The sequence below is a fragment of the Lissotriton helveticus genome, chromosome 1_1 (assembly GCF_964261635.1).
Source record: "Lissotriton helveticus chromosome 1_1, aLisHel1.1, whole genome shotgun sequence".
Taxonomy (NCBI): domain Eukaryota; kingdom Metazoa; phylum Chordata; class Amphibia; order Caudata; family Salamandridae; genus Lissotriton; species Lissotriton helveticus.
The window spans coordinates 725,337,695-725,359,009 of record NC_136057.1 but is presented as its reverse complement, the minus strand read 5'-3'; the positions used below and the strand labels follow the sequence as shown (position 1 = coordinate 725,359,009).

The 21,315-nt window shown below is 45.2% G+C and overlaps 1 protein-coding gene across 2 annotated transcripts in view; it reads left to right on the top strand.

Moving 5' to 3' along the window:
* Positions 1 to 21,315, top strand: part of ZDHHC17 (zDHHC palmitoyltransferase 17) — a 528,357-nt gene that overhangs the window by 184,665 nt on the left and 322,377 nt on the right. Inside the window, exons 8-10 of one of the 2 annotated variants that reach the window (XM_078674257.1) lie at positions 17,694 to 17,819; positions 19,642 to 19,686; positions 19,943 to 20,085. In XM_078674257.1, coding sequence (XP_078530383.1) covers positions 17,694 to 17,819; positions 19,642 to 19,686; positions 19,943 to 20,085 — 314 coding nt within the window. The remainder of the gene's footprint in view (positions 1 to 17,693; positions 17,820 to 19,641; positions 19,687 to 19,942; positions 20,086 to 21,315) is intronic. The other variant, XM_078674258.1, reaches the window with a different exon arrangement.

Sequence of the window (21,315 nt, the reverse complement as noted above, 5' to 3'; positions counted from 1 at the left end):
GCGGGAGCTCCGAGATAGAGCGTCTTCTCACGCCGCCATCTTGGCTACGCCCCCAGTGTTGCTTTTAAACGTCTGAGTCTTCTTACCAGAGCTGGTCGCAGTCAAGGGATTCAGGTTGCAAGCGTTGTCATAGAGTCCAGGAGGGCTCAGCTAATGCTGGACCTAAGGTCAGGATCACTGGAGAACCTGTTCTGGATCGTGGTCCACCTGGACACGGGCCATACGCGTTGGGTGCAGTGTGGGCAGAGTGGACAGGGCTCACAGATCTGCAGGGCACCAGAGTCCTTTGTGTTGGATTCTTGGGGACAGAACCACTGTCCTCAGCAGTTCTGGTCTTTTGTAAAGTTCAGGCAGTCTTCCTTGGGTTTTGGTAAGTTGATGGCTGTCGGACAAGCGTTGTTTCCTTGCAGGGTCTTAAAAGCTGGAGACAGGCCAGTAGAGCTGGGGCTGAGCTAGTAGTCGTCTTCAAGCTTTGCTGCGTCCTTCTTCGTCGTTCGCAGGTTACTAGTTTCTAGGTCTGGGGGAGCCACGAAAATACTAAATTTAGGGGGCATCAATGTCCAGGCAAAACATGGGGGCTAACCAGGACAAAAGAGGCCCTTTCTTGCAACTAGTTAACTAATTTTCCTGGATATCACAAATATACAAAAGTTGTACCATCTTGCTATACAGAGCCTCAGTAGTCCTAAAAAGGTATAAAGCTACAACACCCAGATCTGTTTCACCAGCCATTGAGGTATACTGCGCCATGGTGCAGAGTGCTGCTCTTTATAGAGCAGAAATCTGGGGAATGCCAAATGCCAGAGAGCGGACCAATTAAGGAGAACAATATTTTAAGGTCACTTTTTTAGTTTACCACAAAGTACTCCAATTAGTGCTTTTTAGGGCTCGCCTGAGCCAGCGCATGTGCTGCTCTGCGAAACATTTAGTGCTTTTTAAAAGTGCTACCACACACTTTTGCTGGCCTAGTGTTTGTGGTTACGCACGCGGGCACGTTCGCAGCCGCCAGCTTTCAGGAGTCATCTGGCTCTCCTCCTGCTTGCTTTCTCAACGCTCCTCCGCCCCTCCCTCGCGTTAATTGGAAACATATGTGCAAACGCGCTGCTTTCACTTTCGCCGCGGCGGGCTCTCTCGCGCGCGCACCACTTTCGAAGCCGGACTTGTCTTGGTATAGTTAAAAACTTGCATTCTACAGTGAAGTCATGAAGCATTATTCTGTAAATTTGCATTGCTTCGCAAGATTTTCCAATTGAATTGAAAGCATAGTTTTTTTCTAACGATTCTCACTGAATAGACTCAAAGAAGTACCGTAAATATACTGCTATGGTTTTGTCCCGAGGTGCTGCTGCGGTAATCAACTATTATTGGCTCGAGCCTAAACATGCTTTATGCAAATGAAGCATCTCACATTAAGCAACGCTCGAGCAGGCGTTCCGTCATTAGCAGTTTCTCAAATGTCCTTCTCAAAAGCCTTACTGTCAAAAACAGATGCAAAGCGAAAGTATTCCTCGGGGTGCGCCGATTTGCTATTTACCAGGGAGGTTACTGACATTAGCTTCTGAGCGGTACACTTAATGTATTAGCCCAGCTGGAGGATGCAGATTCTGAGTGCGGAGCAGCACTGAAGTCAACCGACGTGTCTCATATGACAGTCCTCAAAAGCAAACCCCAGGCATGGGTTTCCTGAAAGTCAATGAATTCAGCTTTCACAGGAGAGCCGACAACTGCAGTAATTAATCATTGGGGCTAAACATAGTCTAATGGCCAGGTGGTTTGTGGAGTTTTCATTTCTGGTGTGGGCGTGACCTGAGACCCGGCCTATTGATCGAAACTTGTCACTGGCTGCACTTTCCGGGCAGTGGCACTTGGTGAATTTTTGACTGAATTGTATGCAGGCGCCTCTCTACTCCATGTACTCGGACTTTACCCGCAGGCCACAGCCCAAAATGGAATATACCTGCTGACCGATTGTGGAATCTTTCTGCCGAAGGGTCCCCAGTGTAAGTTACCGAGCTATTTAATATGTTGTGTATCTGATGGGTTATACGTTACTGTATGGTTTCTGAGCAGCGTTCACAAGTGGGGGTGTGGGTGGGAGAATTTGGGTCGTTGCTGTTTTTATTCAGTGCCTACTCTCATTCCATACAGCCTTATTGGGAGGCAAACTTTCCTATGAGAACTATTTTGTGTCAGTTCTTGCTGCAATGTATGTATGCCCTGTGCCAAATATCCAGACGAGCTGCATGGGGCTGTTAGGGGGAAGGGGGAGGTGAAGGGTATGCCCCTCTATTTAGTCCAGAATATCAGGTTTCTGACTGGCTCGTCGTTCTAGGAAGGCAAGGTGTGCTTTTTTCGGCACAGGAACGAAGCCCCTCGCGCCGCACAGCATGTAAGAACTGCACGTTGAACCCACTTTTGGGTTCATATATATGCAGGTACCGCTGATTTAGTTTACATTAAAAATAGTTTATTTTAAAGTGTTTTCGTTGAAGCTCTTTTTGGAAGGAGAACTGCCCTCTTCAACCTCGATCAATACCTTGATGGCATCTTTTAAAAAGGTATTTCTTTCACCATAAACCCCTAACAGACTTCACAAACACGCACCACACACACAAACACAGAAGCATCACATTGTACATGCGAGCAATCCTACACAAACCTACTGTCTCCAACACATACACACATCCCTTCTCACACAAATGTCCCGTACCCACAACCCTCTCCCACATATGCACGTAAGCAGCCTTCCACACATACAAGAATGCTTCCACACATACAAGCATGCTTACACACATTATCTCGCTATATAGAAACTCAGGCACATATACACAAGCTCTCTATATAGACACACAAACACACACAAATGATCTCCCTATCTAAACACACGCATTCAAACTCCCCATAGATATCCAAACACACACGACTCCCCATAGAGACACCTAAGCAAATCACACAACCTCTCTGTAGACACCTAAGCACACATTCACGCAGACACACCCACAAACATGCATGCAAACCCCCACACATAGATAAACTCTCTTCCAGACACTGAAGCCCACACACACCCACGCGCACACACAATCACTATGAGTAGTTTTGATTTACTTCTGGCTGCACCAGCTCTCTCTTCATTGAGCCCTTCCTTATTCAGCAGAGCAGCCAGGAGGAACCTGCCTGCTAAAGGGGTTCTCTGCTGTAACCATCCTGCCTCACCGCCCCAGTCACAGCTGATCCACAAGTGAGAATTCCACACACAAAATGTTATTCACATGTACCATTTAGCAGATAGTTAGGAATCTCACAATTTGCCTTAATCTTGGCTTTACTATTTTTTTTAAAGCTTTTTATTTTAACATAGAATTTTAAGCACATTTCAAATCCCATTTGATTTCATTACAAAGTCTATGGAAAGTCTAAGGAAGAAGCCAGGTGAGTAGCTGTAAATACTGCATCAGGTACGGTGTGTAAGAAGCTCACTGCTTTCTAATTACAGTTGTTTTGTTTCAAAGCCGGAGGTTGTGGGTCCGTTTTGTTTGCTTTCACAAGATGCCATACCCTAGTCATACTAATATCCAATTGCTGCAAAGGGAAATACAAATAAAATATCCAATGCATTCATTCTTCTAGCTTGGATGACAGGGGAGAGAGTGATGGTAGTAAATGGGAGGGGGCGGCATTTTTCAATTCTTGCCTAGGGCGGCAAAACACCTAGAAACGGCCCTGAATACTTGCTCTATTTCCTTTCCTTTTTCACCAACTGGCTTGTGGCCACCGGTAGTGAAACATTTGCATAGCCATCTACTTTAGGCAACATGATAGCACGGCCCCGTTGATTCTGGTTGGCAGCAGAACACGTACGTAGCAGGACTTGTAATTGTAAAAGGTCTTCGATAACACTTCTAGACTTTTTCAAGGGCAGTAACTTAACATAAAAAAGGATATTTCCATTGCCTGATACAGGTTTACCTCAAAGTACACGCCATACACTAACAGCTGACTCTTATTTCGTTTTGAAAGAGGTCTCGAGGACATGACAACTAAATACTGGTTTGACTAGTTGATTTCAAGAGTAGCAGCAGGATATTGTGACTTCCTAACAGACTCTAGGCTGGCATATTTGAACTGATTCGCCACACTAGTTGCACTAGCAGCAGTTTTTCCTTTAACCTATATTAGAAAAACATAAGTGCCTTTAGTTGGTTTTGAAATAGCTATCGTACAAATGCAAAGTGATGACAGATATTCGGATTATGCATTCGGTTGTTACATAAAACAATTTCTCTTGCCCTCTGAACAAGTTTAAATGTATTTATTTAGGAAAAACAGTCACTTGTTTTGGGACATTGCACTCGGAATGCATTTCCTACCAGTGAAGAATATAGTGCGTCCTCTGCAAAAATAAATACATCTATACTTCTCGTATTGGAATACACAGTTATTTCCCCTGTTTGAATGAATCCTCTTGATCAAGGACCATAGTTTCTGAGCTTTAGAAATCGCATCTCAGCAGAAGAAACACGTTTTCAATACTCAAAAGAAATGTTTCTCAAGGTATGCAGTGCCTCACCCACACCAGCTGGCATGGTTCATCAGGTTTTCACCTTCACACGTGCTAGGTGGGCTCCTCAAGAACTCCTGGAGACTTTTGGGAGGGAATACACTTGCTTTCCAATGATGGGGGCTCACCTGGCTCAGATGTTTGGAACCTTTAGCCTGGGACCCATACAGCGCAGAACTACTGGATATACTGAGCCTTATGATCCATATTTCATGTTTTAGGGATTTTGTGTAAACTATGGTGGTGCCAAAATGAACGTCCTAGATTCACTACGGGGGACTTGCATCACATCACATACATTTCTATTTTGCTTTCCAGAAGCAATCCCCATATTTTTGGGGTTTGCTTTTCCTAAATACATATACTGAGCAGACTGCCATGACACTGCTATAGACTCAAAAAATGAAGGGCGGTTCACCCGGGTCGATTGAGGGCCTGTTTGTGACTGATTTATGCCACGGTGTTTAAAATGGGTGTGAAAAGCAATATTGCTGTTCAGCTATGAAAAGTTAAATAAACTATTGCCCAAGTTTGGAAAGTAAAAGGAGGCTACACCTCTCCAGTATTTGGCTGGTCAGCTGGCAGGCATAATGTTTTCTGTATTGGGATATACAGCCTCTATTAGATTTGTACTTTCTCATTTCTGATTACATATTTGTTAAAATGTAGTTTTTCTCAGTTGTGCTTTCCTCATAAACAGTTCAAGCTTTTTTAAGCTTCGGTGACTGAGTTTACTGAAATTTGCATACAGGTCTTGAGGCTAGATTCTTAATAGACAGCCACGAAAATGTAATTGTAGGTCTACCCTTAAGTTAGGAAGCTAGCTGTTTTTATTGTTTTTTCTCAGTTTTCTCTCTCACATTGTTTTAAGTGTATTGGTTTTCTATGAAGTGCAGTTGCGGAGCGCATTACTGCTATTTGAATTTCCTCAAAGTGCTTTTGGAATCTTGGCACCCTTCACAGTTCTAGGAGTTTTACTGACCAAGTCACGGCTTGCTGTTATGTATTTGGTAGTCATTCCTATTTCTTAGAGGTGACTACTATTGGATAGTAATCTGCGAGGTTAGAATACCAGTTTTGTGGATGCATAACTCAATAGGAGTGGCAATGCCACTACAGCATCACTCAGGGCCAGCACAGGACCACTCAACGCCACCACAACATCACTCAGCACCACCACAGCGTCCCTCAGCACCACCACAGCGTCCCTCAGCACCACCACAGCGTCCCTCAGCACCACCACAGCGTCCCTCAGCACCACCACAGCGTCCCTCAGCACCACCACAGCGTCCCTCAGCACCACCACAGCGTCCCTCAGCACCACCACAGCGTCCCTCAGCACCACCACAACATCACCGCAGCATCACCCCGCGCCACCGTAGCATCACCCCGCGCCACCGCAGCATCACCCCGCGCCACCGCAGCATCACCCCGCGCCACCGCAGCATCACCCCGCGCCACCGCAGCATCACCCCGCGCCACCGCAGCATCACCCCGCGCCACCGCAGCATCACCCCGCGCCACCGCAGCATCACCCCGCGCCACCGCAGCATCACCCCGCGCCACCGCAGCATCACCCCGCGCCACCGCAGCATCACCCCGCGCCACCGCAGCATCACCCCGCGCCACCGCAGCATCACCCCGCGCCACCGCAGCATCACCCCGCGCCACCGCAGCATCACCCCGCGCCACCGCAGCATCACCCCGCGCCACCGCAGCATCACCCCGCGCCACCGCAGCATCACCCCGCGCCACCGCAGCATCACCCCGCGCCACCGCAGCATCACCCCGCGCCACCGCAGCATCACCCCGCGCCACCGCAGCATCACCCCGCGCCACCGCAGCATCACCCCGCGCCACCGCAGCATCACCCCGCGCCACCGCAGCATCACCCCGCGCCACCGCAGCATCACCCCGCGCCACCGCAGCATCACCCCGCGCCACCGCAGCATCACCCCGCGCCACCGCAGCATCACCCCGCGCCACCGCAGCATCACCCCGCGCCACCGCAGCATCACCCCGCGCCACCGCAGCATCACCCCGCGCCACCGCAGCATCACCCCGCGCCACCGCAGCATCACCCCGCGCCACCGCAGCATCACCCCGCGCCACCGCAGCATCACCCCGCGCCACCGCAGCATCACCCCGCGCCACCGCAGCATCACCCCGCGCCACCGCAGCATCACCCCGCGCCACCGCAGCATCACCCCGCGCCACCGCAGCATCACCCCGCGCCACCGCAGCATCACCCCGCGCCACCGCAGCATCACCCCGCGCCACCGCAGCATCACCCCGCGCCACCGCAGCATCACCCCGCGCCACCGCAGCATCACCCCGCGCCACCGCAGCATCACCCCGCGCCACCGCAGCATCACCCCGCGCCACCGCAGCATCACCCCGCGCCACCGCAGCATCACCCCGCGCCACCGCAGCATCACCCCGCGCCACAACAACCTCACCCCGCGCCACCGCAGCATCACCCCGCGCCACCACAACAACCTCACCCCGCGCCACCACAACAACCTCACCCCGCGCCACCACAACAACCTCACCCCGCGCCACCACAACAACCTCACCCCGCGCCACCACAACAACCTCACCCCGCGCCACCACAACAACCTCACCCCGCGCCACCACAACAACCTCACCCCGCGCCACCACAACAACCTCACCCCGCAGCACCACAACAACCTCACTCTGCAGCACCACAACAACCTCACTCTGGGGCCAGCACAGCACCACTCGGGGCCAGCACAGCACCACTCGGGGCCAGCACAGCACCACTCGGGGCCAGCACAGCACCACTCGGGGCCAGCACAGCACCACTCGGGGCCAGCACAGCACCACTCGGGGCCAGCACAGCACCACTCGGGGCCAGCACAGCATCACTCAACGACACCACAGCATCACTCAGTGCTTCTTACACTTTTTAATTACAACTTCTCATCATGCTGCACGGCAGCCACACTTCTCTACAGCACAGCTTATAAAATTGCCAAAGTCAATAGCTCTACCTAAACACGTATAAGGCCCCCCAATGCATTGCCAATAGGTCTTGCCTTTGGGACATTATAAATGTTTAGTTATCCAGCACAATATCCTAGATTAGACAACATCAAGTGTTGCATGGCTATTCACTTACAAGGTCCCAAAAGCGAGACCTATTGGCTATGCCAATGCTTGTTTTATTTGTTACAGGTCTCAGGAAGGTAGGGGACATAGCTGCAATAAAACCTTTGCTGTTTTGGATTAGGCTGTCAATGAAAAAAAAGAAACATAATGTTCGAGGCATATGAGCTGCAGATTGTACACTATGCATAGATCGTCACCTAGTGTTGGGCCCGGATGTTTGCAGTTTGTTGTTGTTCTGAAAAGTTCTTTGGAAGTCACGAGATAGGTGACTCCTCCTTAGTACCATATTGCGCATGGGCATCGGCTCCATCCCCAGATTGTTTTTTTCCGCCATCGGGCTCGGATGTATCTCCTGTGCTCCGGTTTGGAACCAAATTTCCTTTGGCGCGCAATCCTCACCCATTTCGACGGTATTGTCTCGATCGCGATCTACCACGCGATTCTCAACTAATTTCGAAGTCTTCGATTCCGGTTGTCGACGAAGGCCTTTTGGCCTACCTAGGCCTCACTTTCTGGCTCATGGAAAGGACGTCATTCAAGAAGTGTCCTCAATGTGGGTCGAAGTTTCCCCACACCGACCTACATGAGGTGTGCAACCTGTGCCTTTCACCGGAGCACGAGGCCAAAGACTGTTCGGCATGTGCCTCATTCCGCTCCAAGAAGACGATCCGGGACCGACGAGCTCGAAGAACTATGGCTCGCTCGTCAGCTCTGATTCCCGACGACATCTTCGATGAGGGCGTGAACGTGCCAGAACACCAGCACGCCGAAGAGAGTATCGGATCCTCAGATGCCGAAGACACCGACGTCGAGGTCGTCACTCAAGTTCAACGGGTCGTAAGTAAGACCGTCGACCCCACCCCTTCCTCGACACCATCTAAAAAGGCTTCGGTCACACCCTCACCTTCGGGCTTGGGTGCACACCGAGAGACTGCTTCTAACGCCCCGCCTTCGGCCCGGGAAAGAAGACCACAAAGCCTTCCGGCGGCTCGGGCTCGAGCCAGCCTACTTCCGGTGCCGACCCAGTATCGACACCGAATAAAAAGCCATCTTCCTCTTCCACCTCGACCGTTGCTTCGACACCCAAGCATACGGCGCCGAAGACTGGCAGCGGTTCGACGACACCGAAACCGCACTTGGAGCCAAGTAAAAAATCCACCAAAGCTCCAGACTCGCACGCATCGGAGCTGAAAAAAACCTCGGAACCGAAGAAACAGGTTCCCATAAAAGACACTTCGAAAGGGCACACTCCTAAGCTAACTGCCGACTCCATGCCTAAAAAACCTATGGAGCCGAAAAGTTCGACGCCAAAGGATTTACCTGGCTCACAAGAGCTTTTTACACTGGATCCACAACAAAAAACCCTTGTAAAGGATCCCAAAACTGGATAATTGACTCTCAGCTCCCAGAAGAGACCACTTGAGGCGCCAGCACCTCCTCCCCCGGCAAAGAAGAGCGACATTGCAACCTCTCCATTAAGGGTCCCTTCTCCTCCACCTCCCCATACTGTTCCTACTCCTACACCTCCTCCACCACAGCATTCACCTACACCATCTCCTAACCCAGACGATGATGTACACACAGATTCTGATTATGAAGGTGGGGGTGCACATTACCCACCACACACTAATAGTCCCCCTCAGTCACCTAATCCATGGGATGATTACAACACCCCTGATGTGCCTTATGTCCCACAGGATGATGTCTATCCTTCCAGACCTTCTCCGCCAGAGGACACCATAGGTTTTAACCTGCTAGTCCAGAGGGCTGCACAATACCATGGGGTGGACTTATACACTGATGCAGTGGAGGAAGACTTCCCATTAGGCACTTTTGACAACACACAAAGGTCTACAGCCATCTTACCAATGCTTAAGGGCCTCATCAAGCACGCAACAGAGGTTTTTAAAGACCCCGTTAGAGTTAGGGTCCTCAATCCCCGCATTGAGAAAAAATATAAAGCTGCCCCTGCAGACCCAGCTTATATTAAAGGCCCGGCACAATTTGATTCTTTAGCGGTATCCAATGCACGTAAACGTGCTAATTCCCAAACAGGTGAAGTCTCACCACCAGACAAAGAATCTAAACTCCTTGACGCTTCTGGCAAGAGAACTGCGGCACAAGTGGCTAACATCTGGTGCATTGCCAACACTCAAGCCTTGCTGGCAAGATACGACAGGGCACATTACGACTAACTACAGTCCCTAATGCAGCACCTACCAGACAAATACTAAAACAGGGCTAATGAACTTATCCAGGAAGGTAAAAATATCACTAATACTTCCATCCGCTGTGCCCAAGATGCTGCAGATACTGCCTCAAGGGCAATCAATACCAGCACCTTACTACGCAGACATGCTTGGCTACGTATTTCAGGTTTTAAACCGGAGGTGCAAAACTCTATACTTAATCAGCCATTTGTTGAAACACACTTATTTGGCCAAATGTTGACGTGTCTTTGGAAAAAATGAAGAAAGACACCGACACTAAAAAATCTATGGGAGCCTTGCAGCAGCAAGCTCCCAGACATTATTTTCGTCGCTCATCGTACAGAGGCAACACAAGAGGCTACTCCTCAGAAAGTCCCTCCTCTTCCTACAAAACCCCTGGCCAATCCACATTCACCAAGGGCTACCAGAGAGGGTTACAGGGGTAGCAACAACAAAGGCAGAGGCAAAAACAACACCTCCCGCTCTTCCTCCACCCCTACCCAATAACTTTCCTCCCCTTTTCCCCCCAACATTCCAATCCTGTGGGGGGGAAGACTCCAACAGTTCCTGCCTGCATGGATCAACATCACATCAGACAGATGGGTGCAACAAATTATTCACTCAGGTTACGGTCTAGAATTAACATCTACCCCCCCAAACATACCACCCAAACAGCGTCCAATGTCACAAGAACATCTGTCACTGTTAAAGCAAGAAGTAGTATCTCTGCTAGAAAAAAGTGCAATAGAACTAGTTCCTCTGCACCAGCAAAACAAGGGGGTTTACTCTCTATATTTTCTAATCCCAAAGAAGGACGGCTCTCTAAGGCCTATTTTAGACCTCAGACCGCTAAACATATACATACAGTCAGACCATTTTTACATGTTCACACTCCAGCAAGTCTTTCCTCTCCTTTAACAAAATGACTTCCTGGCTACTCTAGACCTCAAGGACGCATACTTCCACATTCCCATTCACAGAGCTCACAGGAAGTATCTCAGGTTTGTAATAGACGGGCAGCACTACCAGTTCAAAGTACTCCCATTCGGAGTCACAACAGCAACAAGGGTCTTTACCAAGTGCTTGGCAGTGGTGGCAGCGCATCTACGAAGACAGCACATCCATGTCTTCCCGTACCTCGACGACTGGCTCATAAAAGCCAGCTCACACAATCAATGCGTAAAACACACTCATACCACCATCCACCTGCTCCACGACTTGGGGTTCACAATAAACCTCACCAAGTCTCATCTACAGCCATCCAAAGTACAACAGTACCTAGGTGCCACAATAAACACCTCAACAGCGCTAGCTTATCCCACCCCAGCAAGGATAGCCAGCATACAAACTCTCCTAACAAAGTTTCAGCTACAACACTCACTCCCAGCACGAGTGTTCATGCAACTCATAGGGATGATGGCCTCTTGCATCTTCATAGTACCCCATGCAAGACTTCAAATGCGTCCGCTACAAGAGTGCTTATCAAGTCAATGGAACCAGGCTCAAGGTCACTTAACAGACCTAGTATTTGTAGATGGTCGAACTCATCGCTCTCTGCAGTGGTGGAACACCAAAAACCTTTCCAAGGGGCGACCGTTCCTAGAGCCAGTTCCCCAGATAATCTTGACTGCGGACGCATCTCTCTCTGGCTAGGGAGCCCACCTACTGCAACACACCATGCAAGGTAGGTGGACACCGCAACAAAAGTTACTCCACATCAATCATCTGGAGTTACTAGCAGTATTCCTAGCACTAAAAGCTTTCCAGAAGCAAGTAGCAAACAGAGCTGCGTTAGTCAGCACGGATAAAATGACTGCAATGTATTACATACAGAAGCAAGGAGGCACGCACTCCCTGCAACTATCTCAACTAGCACAAGAAATATGGAGGTGGGCCATACCTCAGAACATATTCCTTCTAGCCCAACATGTCCCAGGAGTACAAAATAGTGGATCTGTTAAGTCGTCAAACACAACAGACCCACGAGTGGGAACTTCATACGCAAGTTCGTCAGCCATTCTTTCAGATGTGGGGACAACCTCAAATAGACCTGTTTGCCCAAGCTTCGCCACCAGATATCCACACCCACTGTCCAAAGGCAATGCGATATGGATGAATTGGTCAAACATATTTGCGTAAGCTTTTCCACCTCTACCACTTATGCCACTAGTAGTACGCAAACTACAGCAGCATTCTCTGACCCTCATCCTAGTTGCTCCAACGTGGGCCTGACAACCGTGGTACACCACACTGCTACAACTGTCTATGGTACCACACCAAAAACTGCACCTGTCTCCACACCTCTTAACACAGAACCGTGGAGAGATCAGACACCCGGACCCAGCTCAGCTCAACCTTGCGATCTGGCTCCTGAAGTTCTAGAATTTGGATATCTGAACCTTCCCCCAAACTGCATGAATGTCATTAAAGAAGCTAGAATTCCTACCACTAGGACATGTAATGCAGCCAAGTGGAAACGATTTGTAATATATTGTCATAACAACAACATTAATCCCTTAGATGTGGCTATTCAACACATCATAGGTTACTTATTGCATCTTCAAAGATGTAACTTAGCCTATACGTCTATTAGACTACATCTTGCTGCAATAGCAGCATATCTGCAAAACAGACAACATCTATCTCTGTTCAGAGTGCCTGCCATTAAAGCTTGTATGGAAGGCCTTAAAAGAATAATTCCTCCCAGAGTACCACCTTCACCTGTATGGAATTTAAACGTCGTTCTCACACGGCTAATGAGGCCTTCCTTCGAACCCCTGCACAAATGTGAATTACAATTTTTAACCTGGAAGGTTGCGTTCCTAGTAGCTATTACCTCCCTGCGCAGAGTTAGTGAACTACACGCACTAACCATTGAAGAACCCTTTTTGCAAATGCATCAAAATAAGGTTGTTCTGCGTACCAATCCAAAATTCCTGCCTAAAGTCATTTCTCCCTTCCATCAATCTGTGGAACTGCCAGTTTTCTTCTCGCAACCACAGTCAGTAGCAGAAAGAGCTCTTCACACTTTAGATGTCAAAAGAGCGTTGCTATACTACATAGAAAGAACACAACCCTTTCGTAAGACAAAACAACTTTTTGTGTCTTTTTCACCACCACACAAGGGCAATCCCATTTCAAAATCTGGAATAGCTAGATGGATTGTCAAATGCATACAGATTTGCTACCACAAAGCTAAATGTACGCTATCTGTTCCTCCTAAAGCCCACTCTACCAGAAAGATAGGGGCTTCAATGGCATTTTTAGGGATCATTCCCCTAGACGGCATCTGCAGAGCAGCCACATGGACTACACCGCACACATTCACAAAACACTATTGTGTAGATGTGCAAACAAAACAACAAGCTAATGTGGGCCAGGCTGTTCTCAAAACATTATTCCAAACTACTGCAACGGATAGGGGTGGTCGCCGCTAAGAGTGGGTACTGCTATATAATCTATGCATAGTGTACAATCTGCAGCTCATATGCCTCGAACGGAAAATGCTACTTACCAGTATGCATCTGTTCTTGGCATGTAGAGCTGCAGAGTTGTACACGCCCACCCGCTTCCTCGGCTACCCTTGTATGTTCCAGTATTATCTTAATTAGATACAAATTACACGGGCATCCTTCCTGTACTTGCAAAGCTCCATCATTTCCCTAATGGAGAAAAACAATCGGGGGATGGAGCCGATGCCCATGCTCAATGTGGTCCTAAGGAGGAGTCGCCTATCTTGTGACTTCCAAAGAACTTTTCAGGACAACAACAAACTGTAAACATCCGGGCCCAACACTAGGTGGCGATCTATGCATAGTGTACAACTCTGCAGCTCTACATGCCAAGAACAGAAGCATACTGGTAAGTAGCATTTTCCTTTGCTTGACTTGTGCTGCAGAAATGATGAACATGCAGGAGGAGATATCCATTTTGAACAAGATGGTGACCAGGTATTTCTGAGGCCTTGGTAGCATTAGCCAGGAAAAGGTAAATTTACACATCATACAAAAATAATTTCAAATGCAATAGCACCATTTCAGTGTGTACATGGACATTCAAGAGTAAATCCATTTCACATGTTAATAATGGTAAAAACAAAACGAAAATTGCTTACCAACTCTAACATAAGGTATTAGCAAATAAAAGCTCAGAATTATAAATACTTTGACAAGCAGATCATGGTCTCCCCACCAAATGTAAAGATACCTTCAAGTGAGGAACTGGGGTAAGAGAATCCCCATAAATGTAACTGTTTCTTTTTCAGGCATTAATTTGACTTCTTTACATTAATTTTGATGCAGATGTATTTTATTGAATCCTTAATGCTATATTGTACTTTTTTGCTCCTTGTTTGTACTCTAGTGTCCATTATGGCAGGCGGAGAAAAAAGACTTCCATATTCCGTTCCCAGATGACTACTGTACACCAATAGTCATTTCACCCCATAGCCACCTTCCCTTTGCTTCTTTTAACCCTTGGGGTTTCTTGCTCTTTTAGCCTCACCTTCCTTTGTCCTACTAACTCTCTCTGGATTCTTCATAACTAAACCATTGATCCAGTATCATTCCTGCCCACTGCTCCTCAAACTTAGTGGCATGTCACAAAGTTTTTCTTTACTGTCTATTATGGATGTTACTAGCCACTGAAAAGCCCCGTGCTCACCCTTTTTATTGCCCTTAATTAGAATTTGCTAGCCCTCGAAAGCAGACATTTTATTCTAGACAATCTTGACAGACTACAGTGTATTTCCCCTAATGCATTTTTTTATTGTTTTATCATGAGATAGTGTTCATTTTTTCGAATCTTGCTTTAAAACATGCAAAGTATTTAATCCATAGTTATTTCAGGACAGTTCCTTGTTGTTGAAATTAACCCATGACTGGCATTCAATCCTTTATTATGATGGCTGTCATGGTTTTCTAATTTTTAATACTTGCAATAAGGGTCCATAACCTTTACTGGACAATGAGAAATGTTTGAATGTAAAGCAAAATGATGAGCAACATCCCGAACCACAACAAGATGTATTCATATGAAAGTATTGGTAAAACAGTTGAAAGAATGGCAGAATGCTTTTTGCAGCACACTTTAGGCCAGCAACACTGGTTGTAATTTGACTTAAAGATCAATCTACCACATGCTAAGGCTATCTGTTAGGCTTTGAAGATTTAGGGCTCTCCTCCCAATTAATTATTGGAATAATCCGGGCCATAGAGTGTTTTTGAGCACATTAGATCAGTACCTTGGTAAAAAATTAATTGATCTAAAAGACCACTTTGTAAATGGGATGGTGGCATACCCCAATGCTATCTTTAGGAAATGTAACTACTAATGATGCTTTTTAAGTGACAAGTCATTATCATTGGTAAAGCATGCAAGTCAATAAATACTGGTACACAAACAATGTTTGATGTTCTCCAATAATTGTTTGGATAATTCAGTATCACGTTTAAAGTAAATTTGTGAAAACATAACATTTCAATATTTTGTTTACTTTTACATTGTGCAAATTTAGCTGGCTAAAACAGAGTGCCTTTGAATTTCATAGTGACATTACAGCTTATGTTTTTTATTGAATTACATTTCACATGTATTTGAACTTTTAGGCAAAATTGAGATAAATGGGCTGATTTAGATCTTGGCGTATGGGTTACTCCATCACAACGGTTACGGATATCCCGTCGACTGTAATATAAATCCCAATATAGCCTATGGGATATATATTTCGGTAGATGGGATATCCGTCACTGTTGTAACAGTGTAACCTATCCGCCAAGATCTAAATCAGGCCCTATGTGATTTGCCAGTTATCACTATTGCTAAACCAGTTTTGCATATTGTTACTGCCAGACAAATGGTAGAATTGGGATATGAACTCAGTTCCTCTGATTGCAAATTCAGTAGCTTAGCAAACCACCAGGAAGAAGTACTATGGCAAGCAAGGGTGCCACAAACCAATGTTTTACATGGAGTTCATAAGAATTACCAGAAGTGTAAACAATACAGATCGCAACAAGGTCGGTAGCAGTATAATATAACAGAGCATTGGCAACAGGTTTCTAAGGGGAACAATAATTAGTGAGTTATTCCTTGTATGGAGTTATTAGATTCATCCATATATAACTCCTCATGGGGAAGATGTGGCTATCCTGGTTTTGCTAGACCGGTCAGCAGCCTATGACACCATATCTCCATCAGTGTTTGTGCAAAGACTGCGGCAGGCTAGGCTGAAGGATGTGGCCCTTAAGTTGTTGGGAGTTCTTCCTGTGTTATATAACAATCACAATCAGTTGTGAAGACTTCATAGTAGCACTCTTTCAGCTTCCACGCGGGGTCCATAAGGGTCGTCCCTAAGTCCTACCTTATTTAACTTGTATGTCGCACCTCTGGCGAAACTGGTAGGCTCCTACGGTTTCCAAGTGTTGTCCTCTGCAAACGACATCCAGATCATCATTCCCATCTCCGATGACTGGAAAAAGATAGCGAACAGGTTTCAGGCTTGTATGCAGGAGATTAGCAGGTGGATGAAGGAGAACTGGCTCAAAATAAATAGGGAGAAAACCTAGATTGTGCTGTTTGAAAGTGGACAGTTCCATCTGCACTCCCCGCTGGTGGCCAGAAACACGGAGTACTTTACTTGCTCCAGTGATAGCAGCGAAAAACCTGACGATGATTTTTGATAACATCTTGACTTTTGACACTCAGGTCAAGTGAACAGTGAGCGTCTTGCTTTTGGGTGATTGGGGTCTTGAAGAAAATGCTGCCTCTTCCGAAAAAGCTTGGGGTGTCAGTGGTCATTGCACTCATCACCTCCCACTTAGACTACTGCAATGCCCTGTATCGGAACCTCAATCAACTATTGTTAAACAAGCTCCAAATCATTCAGAATGTGGCCAGATGCTTGGTCCTGTGAGTACCCAAACACTCCTCTGTTGGGGAATGTTTGAGATCTCTTCACTGACTGCCTTTTAAGAAGCGGGTGACCTTTAAAGCGCTTTGCTTGACACATAAAACCCTCCGCTTTCAGGGTTCTAGCTATCTTAGGGCAGCTCTGAATTGCTTTGTTTCTGGGAGACCTTTGGGATCAGCTGGATGTTATGTGTCTGTTCCGCGATATAAGAAAGCCAGGTTGGGGGGACGTGCTTTCACAGTGGAGGCTGCTAGCCTATGGAACTCCTTTCCTGAACATATCAAGAGGCTACATTCGCATCTGTTTTGGAAGCACGTTAAAATGTGGCTTTTGTCGGATTAGGCTTCAGTCTGGGTGGTGATATAGAGGCTCTTTGCCTGCTTCGGATCGTCACTGTTCCCTTTCTTCTCTTCTGTTCTTAGCGCTTTGATGCCTTTTGCTCTAATGCACTCCAGAAAGACTACAAATACAAAACTTTGCACACCTAGGTTAAATACTTTCAAAGTGTTAGAAATCTGGGCCCACTAACCAGTGTTGATACAGCTTTCAATTAGGATGTCCGTTTTCATGATTCTCGTGTAGGCATATTCTACCTTGAAAACCTCTGTGATACTATGCACTCTTTCCAAACTCAGTAATGCCCGGAGTAGAACATTGTATTGCATTGTAATTGCATCTGCCTCAGAAGCACGTTACATGTTTCCATAGGGCCCCTGTAATGGTATGTAAAAATCCAGAATTTCCCAGATAGATTTTGCCTTTTTTTTTTTTTTTTAAATACCCAATTTCCATGATTCTCATGTCAGCACATTTTGAAAATGTCATTTTAAAGTTCCATAATATGTTGGCTATTACATTTTGCTGTTGTTTTTCTCTTTGGCAGGGTGAATCGCCCCTTGATTTAGCAAAGCAGAGAAAAAATGTTTGGATGATCAACCATTTGCAGGAAGCAAGACAAGCAAAAGGATATGATAATCCTTCATTTCTCAAGAAGTTAAAGGCTGATAAGGTGAATAATTAGTACTTTTAACAAAAACGTATTTTTGTGTTTTTAACAGACTTGTCCTTTGAGCTTCCCTTTCATGTTAATGGTTTCCAAATAAAGAACCTTATCTTTACGTTAGTCACTAAATGTTTTATAGACTATTTTTAGCATTGCCACAGATAGACTACATTAAGTAAGAAGATACAGTGTTAGGACAGAGTGGAATATCACTATACTAAAAGCGGTCTTAACTGGTGGCTTCTTAATATTTTTCATTTTGTCCAAAAGCACCACACTTTGATGGTATATTTTAGTTGGGTTGTATTTTCTTTCTTTTTTTACGTTTGACTACTGTTAATCCTAATTACTATACTACTTTTCTATGAATTTATTGTTAATGCATTATTTATACTAGAATTGTTTGATCTTGATTATAGCCACTCTCTCATTGTAAGATTTTGTGTATATTTTTTCTCATCATATTGGGGAAGAAATGTTTCTTCTGCCAAACAAGATGGGATGTTATCGACTAAAAGAGTTTAAATACTAAAACTTCTTTCCTAGCATGAAAAATCAATTTGTATAATTTGGAATTTGGGTTAGGTATACTGTCTTTCTGTTTTAGCATTTTTAATTGGGTGGCACTGCTAATGATACAATTGGAATCTGCTTTAAAGTTTGTGTAAGTAGTAGTCTTTTAAGCTTCTTAAGTATATCTTTTCTGCCCCACTGAGAGCGGGTAGAGTGGTTATCATTTCTTTTTTATTTTTGGTATGGTCCACATAATAGTCTGTGTAGTTAATTGTGGTGGACGTAGCTGATACGCTGTATGATTGTGCAGTGCATATCAAAGTTTGTGCTACTTTTTACTTTTGGTTGTAGATGGATTGTATAGAATTTTCTTTGTGTTTGTGTGCCCATTAGGGTATATTTCTTGGGGATGGTTTGGGAGGTAGGGGTGAACGAACCATCAGCAGTAATGTGGCATGTCTTACAATGTAAGCACACCTTTATACGTTTTGGGGGGAACATCATTTCTTTATTACAGACATCAGAGTTCTTTGGAGGAAAATGTTAGATGTCCCCCTTGAGTGCCTCCTAAGTGATAAAAAACCATGCACTGTAATGATGGAAATCCGTTAGGAACTAACTCTATCATACCAAAGCGCAAATTTGAAATGTTTACATTCTCAGGTTTTTAACATTATTTAATTGTTTGGAGGGGCATTTGACAAAATGATATGTGTATGACTTGGCAGCATTTCTCCCATATTTCAGTAGGTTAACGCTCATGGTTTCTTATACTTTATGTATTTTGGGTTGAAAGTATGGCTAGAGGATACCATTGAGGGCCGGCTATCTGTAAATATCAGTCCATTATCCACTTTTTTTTAAGTTAAGGCAACTACCTCATTATCTAAATCGCGTTTGGGGCATAGCCTCTCCATTTAAAGGGTATTTTCCATGCTGGGACATAGAGCATAAATCCAGTAGAAGTTTGTATGGATGAGACTTACACCTATAATTTTTTAGGCATAAATGGCTTCGCATATATACAAAGCAAAAATCTGAGTTGGAGTAGAGCAGACAAGCGAGGTAGATGCTACAAAAGGAAATAAAAAAAGAAGGTAGACTTAATAGGTGTGATGGTCTTGTCTTAACTTCAGATTGAAAAAAATTACTGTGTGGTCAGGCAGATTTCTAAATCCTTCCACTGTTCAAAAAAGGAAGCCGAAGTTTGCTCGCCCTGTATAGCATCATATGAAGGTTCATGGTAGTGAGAATACATTTGTGTGTGCTGTTGAATTTATTTTTCTTATTTTTTCCTTTTTATTATATGTTAAAGGTTCAGGGGTTCTGCCTATGGAGGCCAGTAAAGACAAAACTCAAGGTAGAGAATTTATAGGTTTGCTTTTATGTTTAGTCTGTGATCCTAACTTGTTGATTTCCCCATATATCTTGATGATATTTATAATTAAAAAATTAATATTGGTTATCGGAAAATGTTTTACATAAAGTGGATCCCCATTTAGTAACATGCTACAGCTTGAATATATGCAGGAAATAAAAGGATTGTAGAAATGATATGGTAATTTAATCTTATTGAAAAGAATGAAGAGTTAATGAAGTAAAATTTCTTTCATCAGGAATTCCGACAGAAAGTGATGTTGGGTACTCCTTTCCTGGTCATTTGGTTGGTTGGTTTCATAGCAGACCTTGACATTGATTCCTGGCTCATTAAAGGGCTAATGTATGGTGGTGTTTGGGCTGTGGTACAGTTTCTTTCAAAGTAAGTATTGTTTTTTTTTCTTCAATTAAACTGTGCCTTATCGCTTAAAAAGCAATGTTCTTGTGTGTATGTTTCCCCTTACTAAAAATGCCTTTGAATGTATAACTTGGCTGTGATATTTGCAACTCAGTTTGGGAGGCTGTCTTGGCTAATGTTGTTAAATTAAATAGTGTCTCTGTGAGTTGTAGGATGTACTAGTTTTGCAAGCTTTCAAGGGTTGCAGTGCACACCGTTTTAAAACTCTTCCTTCGTTTTGCCATTTGCATTCACTTGTCTTCCTTTCGCGTGCTGCCTGGATAGCGCGGTTGCCCTGGTACCACGCAGTTAACAGTGCTTCTATGGGGATGGAGGGGAGTTTCCCTCCATATCCAGGTGCACAGCATTATTTGCGATAATCATCAAATGTTATCAACAGTTGTCGAGTTTCAATGATAATTGTTCCTTATAATCCAGAGATTTATCGTCATCTTATTTATTTTTGTTGTTCAAATCACTTGTGCGACATGTATATTTCAACAGTTTCTCATGCCCAGACATGCCCATCCGAACCTTTCTCTGGACACGCCATAAAACATAAAACATCCTCTGTTGCGGAACTGCAGTTGCCCAATGCATTTCGGGCTATAATCATTAGCCCTTCCTCAGGGGTTCACTACAAATGAAGAAAACATCGCCATTGAAATGTGGCCTCAAACCGCTATATTCGACATTGCATATTGTTTTACACAAACTGCAATACTATCTTCTCAGAATCATCCTTGTTAAGCACTTTCCCTCTAAACGCGGTGCGCTGTGCTACCGCTATCTCGCTTAAAAAGAGCCATCATTTTAACCCCCTGCTCTTCATATTAAGATGTTAACCCTTACATTCCCTACAAATCCTTCAGTAAATCACCAATTCTCCCGCCCTAAAATTTTCTAATCTTTTGCCCGATCTTAGACCCTCAAAACATACCTTAATTAGCTCATACCTTCGCATCCTCTGTTCATATCTATCTGTTCCAAATGGTTCCCTTTACGAGGCAAATGCTAACTGCCTCTAAATTAACCCATGCAACTTAGACACTCCCTCAAGTTTTAAATTACACCTATCACAGCCACCCTACAATAGTCTTATTCACGCTAATGACTACGTAGCCCACAATACACCTCTACGTTGTGTCACGAAAGTGTCATCCAGTATTTTCCCCTTTCCTTTGCAGCCTCGAGCAATTCAACTATACCCCGCCC